This window comes from Exophiala dermatitidis, assembly GCF_000230625.1.
Source record: "Exophiala dermatitidis NIH/UT8656 unplaced genomic scaffold supercont1.3, whole genome shotgun sequence".
NCBI classification, from domain to species: domain Eukaryota; kingdom Fungi; phylum Ascomycota; class Eurotiomycetes; order Chaetothyriales; family Herpotrichiellaceae; genus Exophiala; species Exophiala dermatitidis.
Window position 1 is genome coordinate 3,491,218 of NW_008751648.1, and position 17,542 is coordinate 3,508,759.

General features: G+C 52.2%; 7 protein-coding genes across 9 annotated transcripts; 3 read left to right on the forward strand and 4 right to left on the reverse strand.

The window, feature by feature from the left end:
- Positions 1 to 82: 82 nt before the first annotated feature.
- Positions 83 to 2,494, forward strand: HMPREF1120_04260 (uncharacterized protein). The gene is made up of 4 exons (XM_009158378.1): positions 83 to 285; positions 344 to 991; positions 1,037 to 1,457; positions 1,506 to 2,494. Exon 2 carries the CDS (start codon positions 390 to 392, stop codon positions 873 to 875), a length of 486 nt encoding a protein of 161 aa, XP_009156626.1. The 5' UTR covers positions 83 to 285; positions 344 to 389; the 3' UTR covers positions 876 to 991; positions 1,037 to 1,457; positions 1,506 to 2,494.
- HMPREF1120_04261 (uncharacterized protein) lies at positions 2,153 to 6,480 on the reverse strand. The gene is made up of 2 exons (XM_009158379.1): positions 2,248 to 6,480; positions 2,153 to 2,195 (listed from the first exon to the last, which is right to left on the reverse strand). The coding sequence occupies exon 1, from the start codon at positions 5,371 to 5,373 to the stop codon at positions 3,004 to 3,006; it is 2,370 nt and encodes a 789-aa protein (XP_009156627.1). The 5' UTR covers positions 5,374 to 6,480; the 3' UTR covers positions 2,153 to 2,195; positions 2,248 to 3,003.
- A 551-nt stretch (positions 6,481 to 7,031) lies between these two features.
- On the forward strand, positions 7,032 to 8,956 carry HMPREF1120_04262 (V-type H+-transporting ATPase subunit C). The gene is made up of 4 exons (XM_009158380.1): positions 7,032 to 7,591; positions 7,663 to 7,757; positions 7,813 to 8,397; positions 8,458 to 8,956. Exons 1-4 carry the CDS (start codon positions 7,297 to 7,299, stop codon positions 8,650 to 8,652), a joined length of 1,170 nt encoding a protein of 389 aa, XP_009156628.1. The 5' UTR covers positions 7,032 to 7,296; the 3' UTR covers positions 8,653 to 8,956.
- Positions 8,629 to 11,473, reverse strand: HMPREF1120_04263. 2 transcript variants are annotated; one of them, XM_009158382.1, is made up of 5 exons: positions 11,264 to 11,473; positions 10,754 to 11,048; positions 10,468 to 10,632; positions 9,710 to 10,199; positions 8,629 to 9,565 (listed from the first exon to the last, which is right to left on the reverse strand). In XM_009158382.1, exons 1-4 carry the CDS (start codon positions 11,390 to 11,392, stop codon positions 10,063 to 10,065), a joined length of 726 nt encoding a protein of 241 aa, XP_009156630.1. In that variant the 5' UTR covers positions 11,393 to 11,473; the 3' UTR covers positions 8,629 to 9,565; positions 9,710 to 10,062. The 2 variants fall into 2 exon arrangements, with proteins under 2 accessions (XP_009156630.1, XP_009156629.1); XM_009158381.1 differs by having other exon boundaries at positions 10,468 to 10,635.
- Positions 11,474 to 11,711: 238 nt separating this feature from the next.
- On the reverse strand, positions 11,712 to 13,429 carry HMPREF1120_04264 (the record flags this gene model as incomplete). Of its 2 annotated transcripts, XM_009158384.1 has the most annotated exons (4): positions 11,712 to 12,067; positions 12,148 to 12,682; positions 12,746 to 12,896; positions 12,948 to 13,429. In XM_009158384.1, the coding sequence occupies 3 exons, from the start codon at positions 12,974 to 12,976 to the stop codon at positions 12,377 to 12,379; spliced, it is 486 nt and encodes a 161-aa protein (XP_009156632.1). The 2 variants fall into 2 exon arrangements, with proteins under 2 accessions (XP_009156632.1, XP_009156631.1); XM_009158383.1 differs by lacking the exon at positions 11,712 to 12,067 and having other exon boundaries at positions 12,377 to 12,682; positions 12,944 to 13,128.
- A 365-nt stretch (positions 13,430 to 13,794) lies between these two features.
- On the reverse strand, positions 13,795 to 15,279 carry HMPREF1120_04265 (50S ribosomal protein L2). Its single transcript, XM_009158385.1, has 2 exons — positions 14,029 to 15,279; positions 13,795 to 13,968 (listed from the first exon to the last, which is right to left on the reverse strand). Exons 1-2 carry the CDS (start codon positions 15,139 to 15,141, stop codon positions 13,867 to 13,869), a joined length of 1,215 nt encoding a protein of 404 aa, XP_009156633.1. The 5' UTR covers positions 15,142 to 15,279; the 3' UTR covers positions 13,795 to 13,866.
- A 163-nt stretch (positions 15,280 to 15,442) lies between these two features.
- On the forward strand, positions 15,443 to 17,248 carry HMPREF1120_04266 (uncharacterized protein). Its single transcript, XM_009158386.1, has 5 exons — positions 15,443 to 15,622; positions 15,674 to 16,090; positions 16,139 to 16,247; positions 16,313 to 16,356; positions 16,418 to 17,248. The coding sequence occupies exons 1-5, from the start codon at positions 15,580 to 15,582 to the stop codon at positions 16,969 to 16,971; spliced, it is 1,167 nt and encodes a 388-aa protein (XP_009156634.1). The 5' UTR covers positions 15,443 to 15,579; the 3' UTR covers positions 16,972 to 17,248.
- The last annotated feature ends 294 nt before the right edge of the window (positions 17,249 to 17,542 follow it).

Consider the following 17,542-nt stretch of genomic DNA (forward strand, 5'->3'; position numbering starts at 1 on the left):
GCGTTAGATACGCTGTACACTACCTCTCTAGTATCCTCAGTCTCTCGCTAACGCCTCCGGTCTAACCTCGCGTACCTAAGGTTGGTTGTACACGACTGATGTCCAAGCAAGAGTGGTAAACAGCAACGACGTCAACACATATCACTGCTACGCCAGTTGTCTCAACCCTTGCAACCATGTGCGGCCATTCCGCAACACCCGGTCTACAACCTGGGACACCGTCAACCGGCTCAGGCTCCTCTGATCGAGATGGGTTGAGAGCCTACGTCCCCAATACACCGATTTGTATTGCTGCCTTTGATCTTGCGGCGTCTGCCCTGCCACTGACCATTGTCCATCACAGTCTACGGGTGTACCTGTTCGCCAAATGGTTGGCGGAGAAGGAGGAGATGACAGAGTGGCTGAAGTTGAACAACGAAATGCTGTTTGTGGCATGCATCTGCCACGACCTTGGTGCTTCAGAGCGATACAATGGACCTCAACGGTTCGAGGTGGAAGGCGCCGACGCTGCAGCAGATCTCCTACGTGCCTTCCAAAGATCAGAGTCGGAAGTTCACGAGGTCTGGACGGCCATAGCATTGCACACTTCGCCTGGTATAGCAGAACGCATCACGCGTCTGGCTCGACTGGTCAGGAATGGGGTCTTGATCGATTTCCGGCCTGCTATCCGGGCGGCAGTGGAGGCGGTGGACTACGGCATCACGGTTGAAGATGCACTACCCAGACTTGAGATCGAGAAGGTCCTTGGAGACGCTGTAGTCCAGCAAGCCATCCAAACCCCGGACACAAAGGCCCCAGCTGCTTCCTGGCCTGGTATTCTGTACCGAAGTTCTTGCGACGACCCGACTTGGACTGGTGTCAATCGAGCTTTCTAGCAGGTATACCCATCATCACGTTCACCTGCAGTACAGAGCCTGTACCTATTATCCAGTTTCTTCCTCAACTCGACAGTGTATATATCTGCTGGATACCGCATATGGACTAACTCCGGGTAAGGCGCCAGCTAGCACTCTTAGTACCGTCTGACAGTTATTAGTGTCCTACCAGTGCTGGGGCGGGTGTCCGTGACCTTCGATCGGAAGCTTTAGGGTCCAAAGGCCCATCTCTCAGGCCGTTGTGGGTGCTTCAAGCCGCGGGGTTCATGCCCTAATTCTCCAGTCGGGCTGGTCAGGCGGCACCCGTGTGTCTCAGGGCGGATTGCGACAGGCTCGATGACGCGCCTTGATCCCCCGAGAGACACGGGCAAATCGTTCAATTTGATGATGGCCACCCGCCCGGATTCGCCAATAGATGACGATGGCCTGCGACACATGGCCGCTACACCTCCCACAATTGCACCCCCGGAATAGAAGCACAGGTACACGACAGCCTCGATAAAATCACTTTCATACAACTTGAACATGACACGCAGTATCGGCATTACCTACCTGGTAGGTTCAATTTTTGATCAATAGATTGTACGATCTATCCTTTTACCCGCGAGTCATGCCACACTGACACGCTAGGAAAACGCGTCTGTCACCGCCGCTTCAAGGTTGCTGCCCTTTCACTTCCTCGGCAGTATCTGGAACTTGAAGTACATTGTAGGTACGGTATACGAGTTGTGAGCGGGCAATCGCGGAAAGGATCGGTCTACACGCTGCACAGCTGATCAGGGTCGTTAGGTGCCGTGTCCGTCGATCAGCTGAGGATGATCAGATCAGCTCAACAGTTCCGATCGTCTAGATCAGCACGGTTCCCCTACACTGGCACTGGCACCTAGCTGGCTCTGCAAGTGGTCACTCACTTCTTCCCCCACGTGGCGCCGTCGCCATCGTCACGCAACAGTGGCCGTCCTTTTGTGCGTGGTCGACTTGGGCCAATTAGACTCGCGGCATCTACCATTTTATATCCAACTACCAAGTCACAACAACTACCACCACTGCTTTTAAAGGTCCTGCTTGAAGCACACGCGTTTCCTATCTGGCCGTTGATTTGTGGCTTCTTTGAAAGACACACTGGCTTCCTATTTCATTAATTGTTGGCGATCTTCGGATCAAAATGCCCATGCCTCTGTTTCCAAACACCATTCACTTTTACTAGTCATCAGCCAACCAACTCCTTCCGAAGGAGCCATGAAATCCAGGACTTACTGGCAATATCCTATCATGATGCCCTTCTAGAAGAGGGGCCCGCCGACGACTACAGTAAAGTACCTTGATCACCGATCAGTGGCATTCAGTTATAAGACGTGCTGTAGGTAGCGACCTGCGTCACTGGCGAGCTGCTTCGTGGTACAACTCAGTTCATCTACTGCCAGTATCTAGCGTACTCAGCTAGGTAGAAAGTCCTGTAAGACACTGCCAGATCCAATACTACAATTAACAATGACGAACTTGAACTGGGGATGCCAATCTGTGGGATTCATTAAATATTATCATGCCTTCAGGGTACTGTTACTGTTACACTGATTGGTATACATGACGGCATCATCATTACCTCCCCGGATCTGGAACATCTCGTTCATCCAACTCCCAGGTGTCCAACGTTCGACATCTGTCTCTCTTTCTCTTTCTCTTTCTCTGCTCTTGATTGAGAAACATAGGTATCTCAACAACATAGCCCAAAATGACAGTGGATAGTATCATTACCCAACTTTGCTGTGCTGCATACCCTTCACATAGTCAACCTCTTGCTCCTTTCGAGCTCCGAACGCCCGGATACCACCCGCGCCATCAGAGGAATGGTCGGTGATGCAGGGACACTGTCATCGATCCAAATCGAACTCTCTTGTCTTCGGCCCTGTCCCTAAAGCGGGTGGTAGTGTAACTCTCGAGTTCGTCGAGGAGTGGATCGAGTACGAAATAGACTCGGCGTCTTTGTTATGACATCTTCTTCATCTCGGCCCTCAACGGCGTCGACCCTCGCCGCATGTGGTCTGGCTGCGCTTGCACCTGCACCAGGTTTGCGCGCGACATCATCAAGCAGGAATTGATAGAGCATCCGTGAGAACCGGTTCGATAGTCACCGTGGCGGCGTCCCAAGATTAAGCCATGACATGTCGGTGTTGTCGGGAGTGCCACTGCGTGCTCGGCTGTGACTGAAGTAATCCGAAGCTTCCCTCTGACTAGTAGACTGTGTTGCTCCGGCCCATTTTGCTCCATTGGCTGGCGGCTCAGACAGCATTGAATTCGGCAGAGGAAAAGAGGGTATGGATGAGTTTTGAGTTCCTGAGCTGTCGCCCGTTTCATTCGATGCTGGGGTTTGCAACGCGTTGGCCTGTGTTTGCGCCGCCAGGTAGCTATTTGATGGCTTCAAGGGCCGCTGAGCAGGACCTGACCACGTGTTGCCGACAGGTGTCCAAGCTGTATCATGAATGCTGGCTGGGATCCCACTAGAAAATGCTCCGTCAACCTGTTCGTCTTCGTAGTCGTCATAGTTGGTGTCCGTGGTGGCGGCCGAGCTTGCCCTAGACACTCTCGCCTGAAAGCCTCGACTTTGAGCGTCGACAGGTCCATACTCTAGACTAGGACTTCCCGCGGCGACGTTTTGCGTATCAAGCCGATTGCCAGCACTGTCTCGCAAGACGAATTTGGGCGATCGGGGTGAGTCCTGGGGTACTCCTGAGCCCGGCCAGAACTCGCTCTTGTTGCGCGTCGTGCCTACCGAGCTGCGCGAGACAAAGGTTGTCCGATTACCTGGAAGAGGTTCTCCTTGGAAATACTTTCCCCAGCCTTCATTGGTCTTCCGCTGAGATGCCTTTCTCGCAGGGGTTGTTTCGGGGATTACTTCTTCGGCAGGAGTAGCTCTGCCTAGTTCGATACTGGGTCTTGCCTCGTAGTCGCCAAGATTCGGCATCATCGGTTTAGAGATGGTGAGCGAGCCTTTTTCCCTGTCGCGCTTGAACAAGGCCTGCCCAAACGCTAAACCAGACCCGCGAGCTGCGGACTGGACCCGATCTGAGGAGACTCGCCGGATCAGATGTTTAGGATCTGGTCTACCACCAAACATGGCCGTGCTATCTGCCTCGGTTACCACTGTCGATGGTACCGGGCTTCTCCCCATAGGCTGGCCGGCTTTAGACAACGGCTTTAAGCCCCTTTCCTCATGGTTGAATTCATCGCTTCTCCGCTTGTCATCCTGATACTGGCCCTGTTTCTCTCTTTGTGCCCTTCTTCTCCGGACCGCTCTCATCCAGAGAAGGAGGATGATCAAAATCGCCGCCACACCGCAAATGGCACCTAGAACAGCACCCAGAATCGTCAACCCCGGAGTCTTGTGAGATGACCCCGATGCTGCCGCATGGGTCGCCGTGGAGGTCGCGCTGGTCGACGGCTGTGTGCTTGAAGGTGTAGCCAGAGGGGTTTGTTGCTCCCCCAGGATTTGAGTGGCGTCGATCCAGCTGTTCGCGCTCTGATTAAAGAATACCACAGGGTCATCGTCATTACCGCCAAGTAAGGCTATCAACCCATTATCGCCCTGTGACAAGCTAAACCCAGAACGGGTGGCTGACGGTGCTAGAGTATCATTGTATGTTGGAAAGTTGGATAGGTATATCGCTCTCTTTGCTTGCGACGAAGCACCCGAAGTGGTGCTAGGGCTCGCTGTTGTTGCCGCACCTCCCGCGGTCTCGCCGAATGCTGCAGGGAGACCGCCAGGGTTCAACAAAACGTTGGTCGTTACATTAGGGGGCGACTCGCCCAGGTCGAAGGTTTGGAGTATTTTGCTGCTATCGTCCAGCGTGAGTAACGCCGATTGCGCCACAGTAGAATCCGGCAGCGGCGACGGCAGCGATAACCCAAGGTCCTGCCAGCCATTGGCAGGACCGAAAGTAAAGACTTTGACGTTCGTGGTGCTGCCACCTACCATGAGTGTGCGTTCCTCTGTCCATGGAAGCATAACCGGCTTCTTTGTCGGAGGTGCAATCGAGCTGTAAGCTAGAACCCTATACGGCGGAAACATTTCAAGCAAAAACGTCTCCGACGAGGGCCCCGTGTTGCCATCCTGAGACCCTCCGTACACGAGTAGTGACGAAGAACTGTTCATATAGGCTGCTCCATGGTTCTGGCGATTTTGAGTGACAGCGACGACCGGCGTAATGGTCTCCCAGGACTTGTCGGAGATCGAATAACGCTGCAAGCCTGGGTATTGCGACGAGGACGCATTCGCGGCACCTCCAACAACGTACAGCGCTGGTTTTGAGTTGTCTCCATCCACGCCGCCCTTGACACACACTGCGCCGGTCACTGATACCCCGTTGTCCTCTTTCTTCCACTGTGCTCCTTCCTTCAATTCTAGGGTTTGGAATGCATCTGGTGAATAGACATAAATGGTACCATCATGGATGATGGAGCAATGGTTTTTCAACGCAACCGGAGGTTTAGGTCCTGACATGTCCTCTTCCAGACCTCGTCACCACAAATTCCTCGCGATCAGTTGTCAGTCCCGTGATTGCATATGCATTCTCTTGTCATTCAGTATGTTGTGTTTCGTCAAGATTGGTTGCAGCCAGTGTGAAGAGTACTCGATCGAAGGTAGCCGAGTGAAGGAAAACCGAGTTGTTGCTGTGCAAGGTGGCAGAGTATCCGGTGCCTAGGTCCGTGGAGGCACTCACTGTCTGTGAGAAAGGCTCGGATGTGGTCGCAAGGGTCGAGCTGCGCGTTTCTCGAGCGACAGGGGGTTGCTTGGACGTTGGATCGGGGTGCGCTTGGACCAACTGAACACAGCGTGAAGAGCAAGCCGTTTAGGGCTTTGACAGCTGTCTATGGATAAGTAGGTAGCCCAAAAGTTGGCGTCTGCCGCGATAGAGGTACCGAGAAAGACGTTGGATTAGCGATCAACGCAGTCGATTAGGAGTATTCGTAACACGTTTCAGGCACCAAAAGCGTGCTTGCGGGCGAGCACGAGGCACCAAGACACTCGTCCTTGAACAGGAGGGAAGATCGCTGGCTGGGAACAGACAGAGAGGAATTGCAAAGCCTCTGCGGATCCAATGTATGCTGCCCCTGTCCCTACCCAGGAAGAGAGATCAGGCCCAATTGGATGCTAGAGGGAACAAACAAAAACGCAAGTTGATGAGGCTGCAGCAGATGACAAACAGGGGGTTCCAAGTTCGTTGTGTTGATCGGCGGTGGTGGGTCGGTGGATCGCGCTCGTAGTGTATGAAATGCTGGATAGTTGAACAGCGTAGCAGATGTGTAACAACAGATTCAATTTCCGGCAGAGATACTTGTAACACGTGGCCTCTCACTCGAACTGCTTTGGATACGTTCGCTGCGAAGGGCAGGTTGAAATGAAGACGGAGGGGTGGAATGGGTGTGAGCGCGAAGCGTGGGAGTATCCCGCTATTTGGGTTGATTATGGGTTACAACGAAATCCAGTTGGCGCAGGCAGCGGCAGATGAATTGGAAGGCTTTAGAAACGCAGGAGAAGAAACGGCGGCCGGAGGATCAGGCTATTTTCTGCATGGCATGACGAGCAGGGAGCAGGGAGCAAAGAGCAGGGGGGCCGGTAGCAGTGGTAGCTTAACAACAATGATCATATGCCAGTCACAGCTACAGCTGTGTGAATGCCCTTTGAGGTGTTGAGACAGTTGTGGTTACATTTACGTTCTAACAGATCGTGTTTGACAGGCTTTCCGTTTATCATCCTGGCAAGCCGAAAGTGATACATCTCAGTCTACTTCATGATGATCGATGGATGTGATCACACAAAGACTGCCAGTGAGGCCAGCAAACAACTTGAAGACAGACGACGGGGTGTGACAAACTTAACCGCGTGAAACTAAGGTTGAAAAGGAGGAAATCCGAGATGTTTCAAAACAGTTTGCCGAGGAGGTCGGATTGGCCGAGAGGTCTGAGCTAACCCCAGACAAGACAAGCTCCCGGCTAGACTACGGGCATTAATGCAGGAACACAGCCAATCAGTGGAGAATCACAATACGGCGGTAACTACTCGCTTCTTTAAACACCCGCAGCACATGGAAGAGCGAACGATAAAGCGGCATTGACTCTGCCCAAGTGGTCAAAGGTGAACAGCCTCAGCTTGGCATACGCAGCTTCCAGCCGGAGCCTTGTGAGGTCGTCGCCGGTTCCCGCCAGCGCAGCTCTGGACACCAGTATCCAGGTCACTACTACAGTCTAGCACCTAGTGTATCTCTGACATTCGATTTGATAGTATCGAGGTGGAAGGCGACCCATTGTAAAGATTCCGGACCGACTAGTTATGCCTTGAGTGCATGAGCGTATCTCTTGTCGCCGGACAAGCCCTCGTTACTACTAGTCCAACCGTCATTCTTAACCGCAACGACCCTACAACATGGCCACCAAATACCTTGCCGTCTCAGTCCCCTCCTCCATAGCCCCCTCCGGCCACAAAGAAGATGCATTCGAGTCCATACAGAAAACAGTGAACTCGTCAAATGGCGAGGTTCTTCCCTTTCACGTGCCGGAGTTCAAGGTCGGAACGCTCGACGGCTTACTACAACAGTCGGAGGAATTGGCGAAACTGGAGGGCCTCTGCAACTCGGTCGTGAGCAAGGTTGGAGACACGCTGAGAAACATTCTGGATGGCGATGAAGAGAAGATTGCAATGCACAAGAACGTCAACGACAGTATGTTTACAGGCGTGCACTGGCGTTGTATTGCGCTCAAGCTTAATTGCTAACCTGCTGGGCGATATCAGAACCTCTTGACCAGTACCTAAGGAGTTTCTCCTGGAACAAAGTCAAATATCGAGCCGACAGACCACTGTCTGAACTAATTGACCTTTTGACCAAGGTATGTAGGGGCTACATTTCCAATTGTTGCTGGTCCCTAACCCGTACCCCATTAGGAAGTCAACTCGATCGACAATGATGTTCGTTCCAAATACAACCAGTACAACTCGATCCGCACCAATCTTCAAAGTCTCATCCGGAAACAGACCGGCAATCTCTCAACCAAATCCCTTTTGAGCATTGTCTCGCCGGATATTCTCGTTCAAAACTCGGAACACCTAGAGACACATTTGGTGGCGGTTCCCAACTCTGGTGTCAAGGACTTTATGCGCTCATACGAAACCCTTGCACCCATGGTCGTTCCTCGCTCCGCTCAGTTCGTGGCCTCGGATGATGAATACACGTTATACGCAGTCACACTGTTTAGAAAATACGCACATGAGTTTGTGCATAAAGCCCGAGAAAGGAAGTGGGTGCCGCGGGATTACAAATATAAAGAAGGCGGAAAGGAAGAGGAAGAAAAAGAGTTGAAGCGAGTCGAGGCAGAGGAGAAGAGGGTCTGGGGTGAGACGCTCCGCCTGGGCCGGACAGGCTGGAGCGAGGGCGTCATGTGCTTAGTTCATGTGGTTGTACTCAGGGTGTTTGTCGAGACGGTCCTGAGGTATGGCTTGCCTTTGGATTTTGTGGCGGTTCTGATCAAGGTAAGACTTAGTTTACCACTGCTGATGATGTGGAATTTCGCTGCTAACACTGGGACATAGACCGATTCGAAGCGCGAGAAGAAAGTCCGGCAAGTGCTCGATGCAGAGTATGGTTATCTGGCCGGCAACGCGTTCGGAAAGGATAGCAAAGGACGACTGCAGAAAGACGAAGGCTTGGGTGCTGTGGATGTGATAGCAGGTGGCGACCAGGCGGATTACTCAGCTTATGTCTGTTATCAGATCGCCGTTGATTGATCTTGGTTGTCGTCTTAAGTCAGTTGACGGAAGCATGCGCGTATCTGATCTGCAAGCTTGTCGATTGAACCATGAGCTCTGTAAAGCGAAGGATGGACGAACTACTAGTACGGCGAGACCAGGGAGGGAGATATATGCTTAGCATTCGCCAGGCGCTTGGTACCATGACATGCAGTACGCACACAGCAGCATTGCTGAAATGGATGAACAGACTGGGCCACTCTAGGACAATAGCACGTTCAAGTGATCACTGTAATCTTGTATCACTCGGCACATCACAAAGACAACGAGCGCTTGATAACCGTTACGGCTTTGCGTCCCAGTCCTTGAATCAGTCAAATTTCCAATATCCCCAGTGTGTGAGGCGTCTTCAAGTTTGTGGTGGGAACTTTAATCCAGGAAAGTCACTTCCACTGCCAGTGCATAATCTACCAGTCCCTGTACTCAGAAAAGTTCTGCATTGGCACTTGCATTGACCGGGCAGTGCGTGGCCTCCAAGTTGCCTCACTATGATATCAAGACATGATCTGACCGTGCAGCAACTGACTTTAACGCTCCTGTCATGTGGCCTTAGGACCGGCAAACTGCAACCAGCAACACCCGGCCTCGCCGAACAGGATATGCGTGCTGTTTAACGTGGACAATCGTGAATTTGTGTCTAGGCTGGAGGACATTTCCTCAGCCTTCACTTCAGAGGATAAGCAGCGCCAGAGCCAGCTTGATCGGACAGAATCAGATCGAAATGGCTGACAACGGAGTTCGGATGGGCAATGGGTGATGGTGAGACAGATAGGGAAAGACACGTGCACGGGTGTGATATGTGCGGGTATCTCACAGATCATCTTCGAGTGCTTTCAATGTCTGTTTAGGAGCGATGCCTGTTGCGCTTCTAGTTGCGAAGGCCTGGCATATTCTGGATACAACCAACTCTGTCGTCAGTATATGCGCATGCGTGGGAGATATGTGCGTCTTTCTTCCCGGACTGTAGGAGGGAAGGGAACAGAAAGATTCCTGAATATGAGACGGAGTGGAGTTGCTCATTGCATAAGGTACACACCTCATTTGAATTGGTGATGTGACTGCATTGAGCTGGATGACTTCACCTCGGAGAGCAGGTTGGAGTGAGGCTGAAAGGGTCCCTCTTCAGTGGTGATATGATAGGGCTGTTGGCTCCTGGCAATCCTGTAGAATGTTGCGGTGGCTCGACACTGTACAGCGCTTCGAGGGCATTTTGCTTCAGGTAATCAGATTCTGCGGTCATTCATTGGTCGTCCTCCTTCCACCAGGGAAGCTTCACGTTGCTCAGTGGTGTTATGGGCACAAAGAGAGGCCCTTCGATATGAAAGCACAGCAATTCGTGGGCATGTAGACGTTCGCCATAATCCTCGGACAACAAGACTGAGGTGGAGTCTACGGCTGAGGTGGTGGTGGTGGCGGCGCCGACGCTTGAGCCTGTCGTTGTCCGTCATATAGGCCTGAGTAGTATCCGGCCCAGTAATATGCCATTTTGATGTTTTCAAGGGTCTGCTCTGCGGAAGGACCTGGAGCTATGGAACAGGGAGAGTCAGTTTTTGTCAGGTCGGATGGGACTTCAAGTTGTGGCCAGGGAGCTAGCACGGCAAACGGTAAAGGCAGAGTATCCGAATTATAATGGGGAGCATTCAATTGCATCAGGGTGAGGACGAGAAAGGGTCTGTCGCTGTGAAGCCAACCACGCCCCGGGATTTCGCTCTGAGGAAAACATATCCGATCACGCCCACCATAATCTCGAGACGCGGTTTAGGATGCATAGACATGGGGACAAGACAAACGTACCTTCGACAGCCGCAGGGGGCAAACTGGGTCCTATCATGGGTTTTGGCTTGTTCGCCGAACTCGACGGCACCTGAGATGCCATGTTTTCTGCGACATGTTGAGATATCTCCTGCTCCGCTGGGGTCTCTGCAGGTACTTGTGGAGCAGACAGTTCGGTTTGAAGGACTACTTGAGAGAAAAGGTCGTCCTAATTAGCCCATCCCATCACCCACATGAAAACGGAAGGGATTTCTGGGGAGGCAAGCCCCAGAGCAGAGCAGAAGCACGGGGCTAAGATTCTCCTTACCTTTGCGAGATAACGCTTCCCTGGCCGCTTCGAGGTCGTCTTCAAGCTCGCCGTCCTCGATTTCCCCGTCCTCCTGAGACTCTGGGCTTGCCCTGCCTGCAGCTGTAGCCCCAGCAGCCACTGCTGTAGAGCCACTGATAGGTCTCGCATCGGATTCAAGGTCTGTCTGACCACTGTTGACTTGTTGCCACTCGGTGGAGAGAGCGCCGGTTCCGTTTTCGGCGAGTTCATCCATTTCAGCCTTGCGCAGGATCTCTTCGACGTCTTCGCCGCGGGCGTGAATGCTGTGATAGTACTGCGCACAAAACAGAGATGTCACATGTTAGATAAATTTAAGGGTACATGTAGGTTGCGGAACATAAATCTCTTTTCGGGGTTTAGGCTTGTCCAAGACGAGATAGACGAGCGGAAGACCGTCGAAACGGAGTTTTGTTTGTGTGCGCTCCAACATATCGATTTATCACTGCCTTACACCAGAGGAAAGGGTTGTAAAAGTGTAGGTGGACATACCTCATACTCTGCAACAGCGTCGTTCCAAGACCTGATCAAGGCCGAGTCATCCCAGATCTCGGCCTGGCTGAGCTCGGCGGAGTTCTTGGACGGGTAGTGTTTCGTCTTGGCCTTTTTGTTCTTCGGCATTGCGGACCAGGCGGGTGGTGAGAGATGGATGCAGGCAAAGCACCAGAATATCGAAGTAGTCACTTATTTATTGTCGTGCCGCACGGTAAAATATCCTCAAGTATGGTTCCTACCTGGTAGTTGCGGATGAGAAACCGGGCCAGGCTGCCAAGACGGTGCTATGATTGGTCAGCCTCGTCCCAGGAAGGACCATTTAGACCAATACACTAGTAGTTCCAGATCGATTCTACCCATAGTCCTTGTTGCGATATTAAACAGGCTGTCGAAGGTGCCCTTACTGAACGCCTCTTCTGCCCTACTACGCTTACACATAATAATGGGTTTCCTTGCGGTGGGTGAACTAAAACGTTGTAGGATAGGGACTACTGTAATGTGAGTTACAACCGATACCCGATTTATGCCTATGCCAATGCACATCCGGCGCACAGGCTCAATGAGCAGGCAGTTCATCCAGACTCTTGATATGAAACTCGGTCGTAGCATTCATCTTCCTCCTCAGCGCACTGCTTGCCGGATACACCACCTTCCGGAGCCGGTTCGGCCCACCTAAAGGCTCCAGACTCTTGAGTCCCAGCCACGGGTCAACCCTAAGCCTGTCCTCCCAGAAACACTTCAATGCGTAGTTGAAGCTGTCCTGCTTGGGGATTGTAAGACGCGCAACCGTCTGCCAGGGGTCTAAAAGCGTTCATGGTACACGGTCAGCGAGCTCAGCAAGACGACACGGCCGGCGGCACTCCATCGATGTCCGAACTTACATTTTTCGGGATCCCATACTTTGCCAGCATACTCAACAGGCTGGTCCTCGAGATTCTCACACAATTGCACCTGAAACAAATACTCGGCATCATGCTCACGGTGGAAGTTCTGCAGCCACCTATGCAGAATATCTGAGCCGTCGACAGGCTTGACAGTTTCGTCATACAGTCTCCTTTGGATTTCGGTGTTGGGCACGAGACAATACTTGATCACATAGTCACCATAACGCTAGGCTGTCTGCGAGTGTTGCCCGGTCGACTCGAGATGGGTATTGCGAACGGCATCTCGGGCTTTCTGCAGCTCCGTGTCCTTTCTGGCATCCAACTGCTTGTAAAGTTCAGCCTGGTTGTTCCCGAACTTGATTCGAAGGTCGATGATCTCTCGCGTCGTCTTCGCGTCGGCCAGGTCAAGTGCTGGAGTGGAGTTGAACTCAATGTCCTGGGTCGAAAGGTGAAGGCCTTTCCCAGCGTCAAAGTGCTCGCCGTGGACATCAAAGACTTTCATGGCGAATCCTCGGGGTTGAGGAATTCGATCCTGTGTTAAGGTATTCTGCGTCAGCGTGGCATCCACGTATGTACGGACGCTCTGTCCTCTCACGTCTAAGCCTGGGTCACCGGGCTCGCTGCTGTATCTGCACAGAACCGGCCATTCTCTTTCTTCCGCGAACATGCTCTGCTTGAGGTGAGCGGGGAGATTTGGCCTGTACTCAGTGTACCCTTCACAATGCCTTGCGTTCTTGCGTGGGTCCCTGCGCAGTGAGTATGGCAGCCATTTGCACTGATTCGATTGTCTGACCAACCTGTGTAGCAGTGCCTGTGAGAATTCCATGGCGCCTTTTGAATCTCATTGACCATGTCGGCCACCGCTTTGATATCTTCCTCTTCGCCCTCCGGTCGAGATGTCACCCGAGGATCATCGTAGCGAATGTAATGTCTGTCCTCGAGCTTTTGCTGGCGCTCGGCATTGTTAGAGATCTCCATGTTGATAACAGCGTACAGTAAATGTTTGCCCAGCGAGGGGTCAAGAATGAACCCTCAAAGGAGATGATTCATATTAGTAGTCTGGTCATGCCGAAAGTCCCTCCTCTCTGTCGATCCTTATTGTACGGCAAAGATCCAAAGTCAATGATGCATGAACCACTCATCGCGGACGGGTTAGCAGGGATGTACAGACGGACGAATCTGATCTCGTCACCCCGCGGCTCGAAGTAGCTCGTGGCATTGTGTTCGACTGACAGCTGATCATCCGGCCTGATGGAACTGAACCTTGTACGCGCTGCGGAGTGCTGAATTCCAAATACCGGATACAAGTGTCAGCACACTTCCTCGGCCAAACACTGCTCGCCACTGGCACGGTTTCGCACCCACCCTCGTCAGGGAAAGCTCCTCGCCAGTCAACTCAAGGAAGCTGACATCTCACCCCTACTTTAACCCTAGTTGAACTGGATGCACCTCCATCAGGGTCAGTGTATCCTTCTCGAGATCGTGTGCACGTTGTTCTCCAACCTATCACAATGTCAAGAGATGGTCAAGCAAATACCTGGTCCACAGCGCATGAGCAGATCTGGGACGAGACATTACGGCCATGTCGGCTAGGAAAAGTCGATTGGCGCATTAGAGAACAGAAAGGAAATGCGCCTTGCGCAATTGTTCCATGAAAAGAAGACCTGTCACCGCCGTCGACCGGATTAGGCTCATAGTATTGATACATATTCTAATCTAAGCGTATCCTCTGCGACGTCTGCCTTGGTTTCTAGGCCGTTGCGTGATAACCAAAGGATTGACCTTGTTCTTCGGTCTGGTCTTGTAGCCGGATTTGGCCTGGGACATGGTTAGCAAATCGTATACATATCCAAGAATACGGCCGAAATCATCACTTACCGGAACACCCCAAGGACTGACAGGAATGCGGTCACCCTTGGATTTACCTCGACCACCACCGTGAGGATGATCGGCTGCGTTCATGGCAAGACCACGAACGGTTGGTCGAATATTCAGCCATCGTGCACGTCCAGCCTTTCCGAGCGAGGTGTACTTGAAATTGATGTTGCTTGCCACACCAATGGTTGCAACCGCCTCTTTGTCAATAAGTCGAACCTCACCACTTGAGAGCCGGACCGTGACATAATTGGCAGCTTTTTCGAACTTCCTCAACTGATCCGGGCTCAACGACGACATGTCGGTATTCCCGCTGTCTCCAATGAGTTTGATCATCTCCTTCTGGACAGTATCTTCACCCTTTCCTATTATAATCCCGTGCGTTCCTGCGCTCCGACAGATCTTCCCAATCGAGTCGCGTGTCGGAGCAATGTTGAAAATCGGTGTGCCAATGGGGATCATACCGAGTTTCAAGCAGTTGCCTTTGTGGGCGGTTTTGGTCGCAATAACACCCTGGTCCATCTGTCCGCCCATCTCCTGGATCAACGATTCAGGAAGACCAGACCGATAACTTTCAACGACATCACCGGGCCGCAATCCTTCAGCGGCCAGAATATACGACCGTGTCCCATCGTTGACATTTTTCACCAGGGCAATATGAGCCGTTCGACCCGGGTCGTGCTCTATCCGCTCGACGATATGCTTGCCGCCTTTCCGCCTGGCAAAGTCCACCATGCGGATTCTTCTCTTATGACCACCACCACGATGCCGAACGACAACATGCCCGGTATTATTGCGGCCACCCTTTCCATGGCCCTTTTTCGGAAAAGTCAGGTCGAACCACGGCCGGCCTTTCCATAGATGGTCATTGACCGGTCTGACCAAATGACGGATACCGGGAGTTCGTGGAGTGTACCGTCGAAGTCGTACCTCTCCTTTCGGTGGTGCAACCCTGTCTTGCGACTCGGCTGACTGGAGGCCTGTATGGGCTGCATCTAGCACGGATGCACTAGGGTGTACGGGATCGATGACTTGCGCATACGAGCGACGGAGGAAGGGCGTGGAGGATTGGCATTTCCTGCACAGAGAGCGCAGCGGTATCCTTGGTTGAAGCATGTTGGGGGGATGAGCAACGCCCTCAGGCGCCTCAGGATTTGTAGGATTGTTCAGACGACACAGATCAGAGGCATAGCATCAAGTATTCTGCCTCTGTTGTCGCACTTGCACACCAATTGACTGTCCACTGTATCCGAAAGCTCCATTGTTAAGCTTCAATTTTGAGCGAAAGGAGCGTAGCACTAGCATCGGCAAACATGCCACATCCAGAAAGTGTCGCCGTTAGTGTTAGTGCAGCCTTGTCGCGTTTTATCCTGTGCCAATGTGGAGAAGTCACAGCCTTGTTGCCCATCCATTTCGTCTTTGATACACTCGCGAACATCCATCGACTTCACAGTTTTGTATCCTAACTATTACATGACAACTCGTACCAATAAGCATAGGTCGTAGTTTTGGCTATTGCTGGCATAAAACATATTGATACAGAGGTCTATCACCATGGCTGACAAAGACTTGATTAACAACGTCAAGCGCCTCAAACGTTTGTTGCTGAGGTTCTAGTTTGGACAGATGGATAGCTAACCGCACTTAGTCCGTCGCGAGGCTGTTGAGGAGATTGTTCAGGATAAGGCAGTTGATACACCAGCTACTGACAGCTCCCCGACTTTACAACATTCAACCCCAGCCTTACGTCGCAAGCGTACACAACATTCGCGGCAGCCCCAATCCCCTTACCCGCGCCCATATACGCTGGCTGCTGTCAGACAGACCAGATCCGCCAGCTACCAGGAAGCGGCCAATCTCATCCAGAGAAATCAGGCAGTGGAGCCACAGCAGGAATTGAGGAAGCCAGAAAAGGCCTTGAAGACTGACATCTCTAGCTCCACCAACGGCCCGGCGAGTACGAGTAACGCATCTTCACAAGGCGCTCTGCTCCCTGCACCAAATGTGCCATTTGTCGGTCCTTCCACCACTTCTGAGAGACCGAACGCGCTTAGCCCCATTCGCAGTAAGTCAACATCCTTGAAACAAACTGAACAATCTCAAGTCATTATAGCTCTTGCTCGATGCACACCTCAACCCAACAAGACCATCCCTGTCATCCCAGCTGGCAGCCCGACACAACTGCATCGAACTCAGGAACGAAAGCGAAATAGCCATACAGGGTTTGTAAAATTCATGAGCGAAACGTCTCGGGATCCTCTTGCTTGATACTGACTGATGACCGCAGTCGTCTGACCTCGACGCACCTTTGCTCGCGATACAGCTCGACCGGTACTCCTCTGCCCTAGTAAGGTACTTCACTTCCTTCTCATACTGACCGAGTGGGCTTCAGGATCGTGTCCGAATGGTTTGAACTGCCTTGGTCTTCATGACGACAATAAACTCGCCCTCTGTCCTGCCGTTTTGCACAATGTCCGTTGTTTACTAGGCCAGACTTGCGACCTCAGCCATGTTCCTTCGCCTGAAAGATCCCCAATCTGCAGGTTCTTCCAAATCGGCCGATGCGATCGGGGTAATTGCGTCTACGCTCATACTCTTGTGGATCCCGATGCGCCCTTGTGCGATGATTTTGCTTATGCTGGCTATTGTGACCGAGGTGCCCAATGCCGCTACCGTCATCTCCGGCAATGCCCCGAATTCGCGAGCACGCGTGGTTGCAACGACACCGGATGCCGTCTTCCCCATGTTGTCCGGTCCAGCCAGAGAGTGCGCCGGCGGGTCGATGGATCTGCGATGTCAAGTGGATCGATGACTCTCGAGGGCTCCCCCGTTAAGAATAAGCTGAATTATGGACCGGATTCAAGCGCGCCCGCGCCCGGATCTGTTGAGGAACCCATGGAAGGCCCAGGAGACTTCACTCAAGAGCAAGACTTCATTGGATTGTAGGTGATCCCTCACCCCCACCGCATCATCAAGATTTGAGCCCTGGAAATTTGAAAGCCCGGTGATGGAGCATGCAGGTTTCAGTGAGTGTGATGGTTCAAAAGGGTTGTGCGCAAGGATAATGGAAGTCTGTATGGAGTCAAGAATATGCTGCGAGAATGAGGCGGCACGGGGCTCGTTTTCATTTGCAATCGCAGGAAAGGAAAGGAATTGCCCCCTTGATCTGTGCCTAGAAGTGTATGAATTCATGAAGCCATGAGAATTGACCAGTATCACCTCGTCCGCTCTCCTTTGCTACCAAGTTCAGAGTAAGACATGATGACAGCGTGCCGAACCAAAGCCCCGAAGATATTCGGCGGTAGCAGTAGGAAAGAGCCTCACTTTGGGCAGCGAGGAGATGTTTAGATACGTTTCAGAGCATCGGGGTAAGATCTAAATGACTGGTTATGATGCGCCCTCGGGGGAAACAAGCATTCAAGCAAGCCATTCAGGCGGCGGCGAGAAATCGGTCAAGATGAGGTCAGAATCGTGAGCGAATGTCCTTTCTCGAACGTCCTCGATGAAGTTGAACGTC

Bases quoted from the DNA above. Each gene is read 5' to 3' on its own strand.
- HMPREF1120_04260 (XM_009158378.1), top strand. From the start codon at position 390: ATGACAGAGTGGCTGAAGTTGAACAACGAAATGCTGTTTGTGGCATGC.
- HMPREF1120_04261 (XM_009158379.1), bottom strand. From the start codon at position 5,373: ATGTCAGGACCTAAACCTCCGGTTGCGTTGAAAAACCATTGCTCCATC.
- HMPREF1120_04262 (XM_009158380.1), top strand. From the start codon at position 7,297: ATGGCCACCAAATACCTTGCCGTCTCAGTCCCCTCCTCCATAGCCCCC. The intron at 7,758-7,812 runs GTATGTAGGGGC...GTACCCCATTAG, and splicing joins TAATTGACCTTTTGACCAAG to GAAGTCAACTCGATCGACAA. The intron at 8,398-8,457 runs GTAAGACTTAGT...ACTGGGACATAG, and splicing joins TTGTGGCGGTTCTGATCAAG to ACCGATTCGAAGCGCGAGAA.
- HMPREF1120_04263 (XM_009158381.1), bottom strand. From the start codon at position 11,392: ATGCCGAAGAACAAAAAGGCCAAGACGAAACACTACCCGTCCAAGAAC. The intron at 11,049-11,263 runs GTATGTCCACCT...TTTTGTGCGCAG, and splicing joins ACGCTGTTGCAGAGTATGAG to TACTATCACAGCATTCACGC. The intron at 10,200-10,467 runs GTACGTTTGTCT...CCTGTTCCATAG, and splicing joins GCCCCCTGCGGCTGTCGAAG to CTCCAGGTCCTTCCGCAGAG.
- HMPREF1120_04265 (XM_009158385.1), bottom strand. From the start codon at position 15,141: ATGCTTCAACCAAGGATACCGCTGCGCTCTCTGTGCAGGAAATGCCAA. The intron at 13,969-14,028 runs GTAAGTGATGAT...ACCATGTCCCAG, and splicing joins TCAGTCCTTGGGGTGTTCCG to GCCAAATCCGGCTACAAGAC.
- HMPREF1120_04266 (XM_009158386.1), top strand. From the start codon at position 15,580: ATGGCTGACAAAGACTTGATTAACAACGTCAAGCGCCTCAAAC. The intron at 15,623-15,673 runs GTTTGTTGCTGA...AACCGCACTTAG, and splicing joins CAACGTCAAGCGCCTCAAAC to TCCGTCGCGAGGCTGTTGAG. The intron at 16,357-16,417 runs GTACTCCTCTGC...AGTGGGCTTCAG, and splicing joins CTCGCGATACAGCTCGACCG to GATCGTGTCCGAATGGTTTG.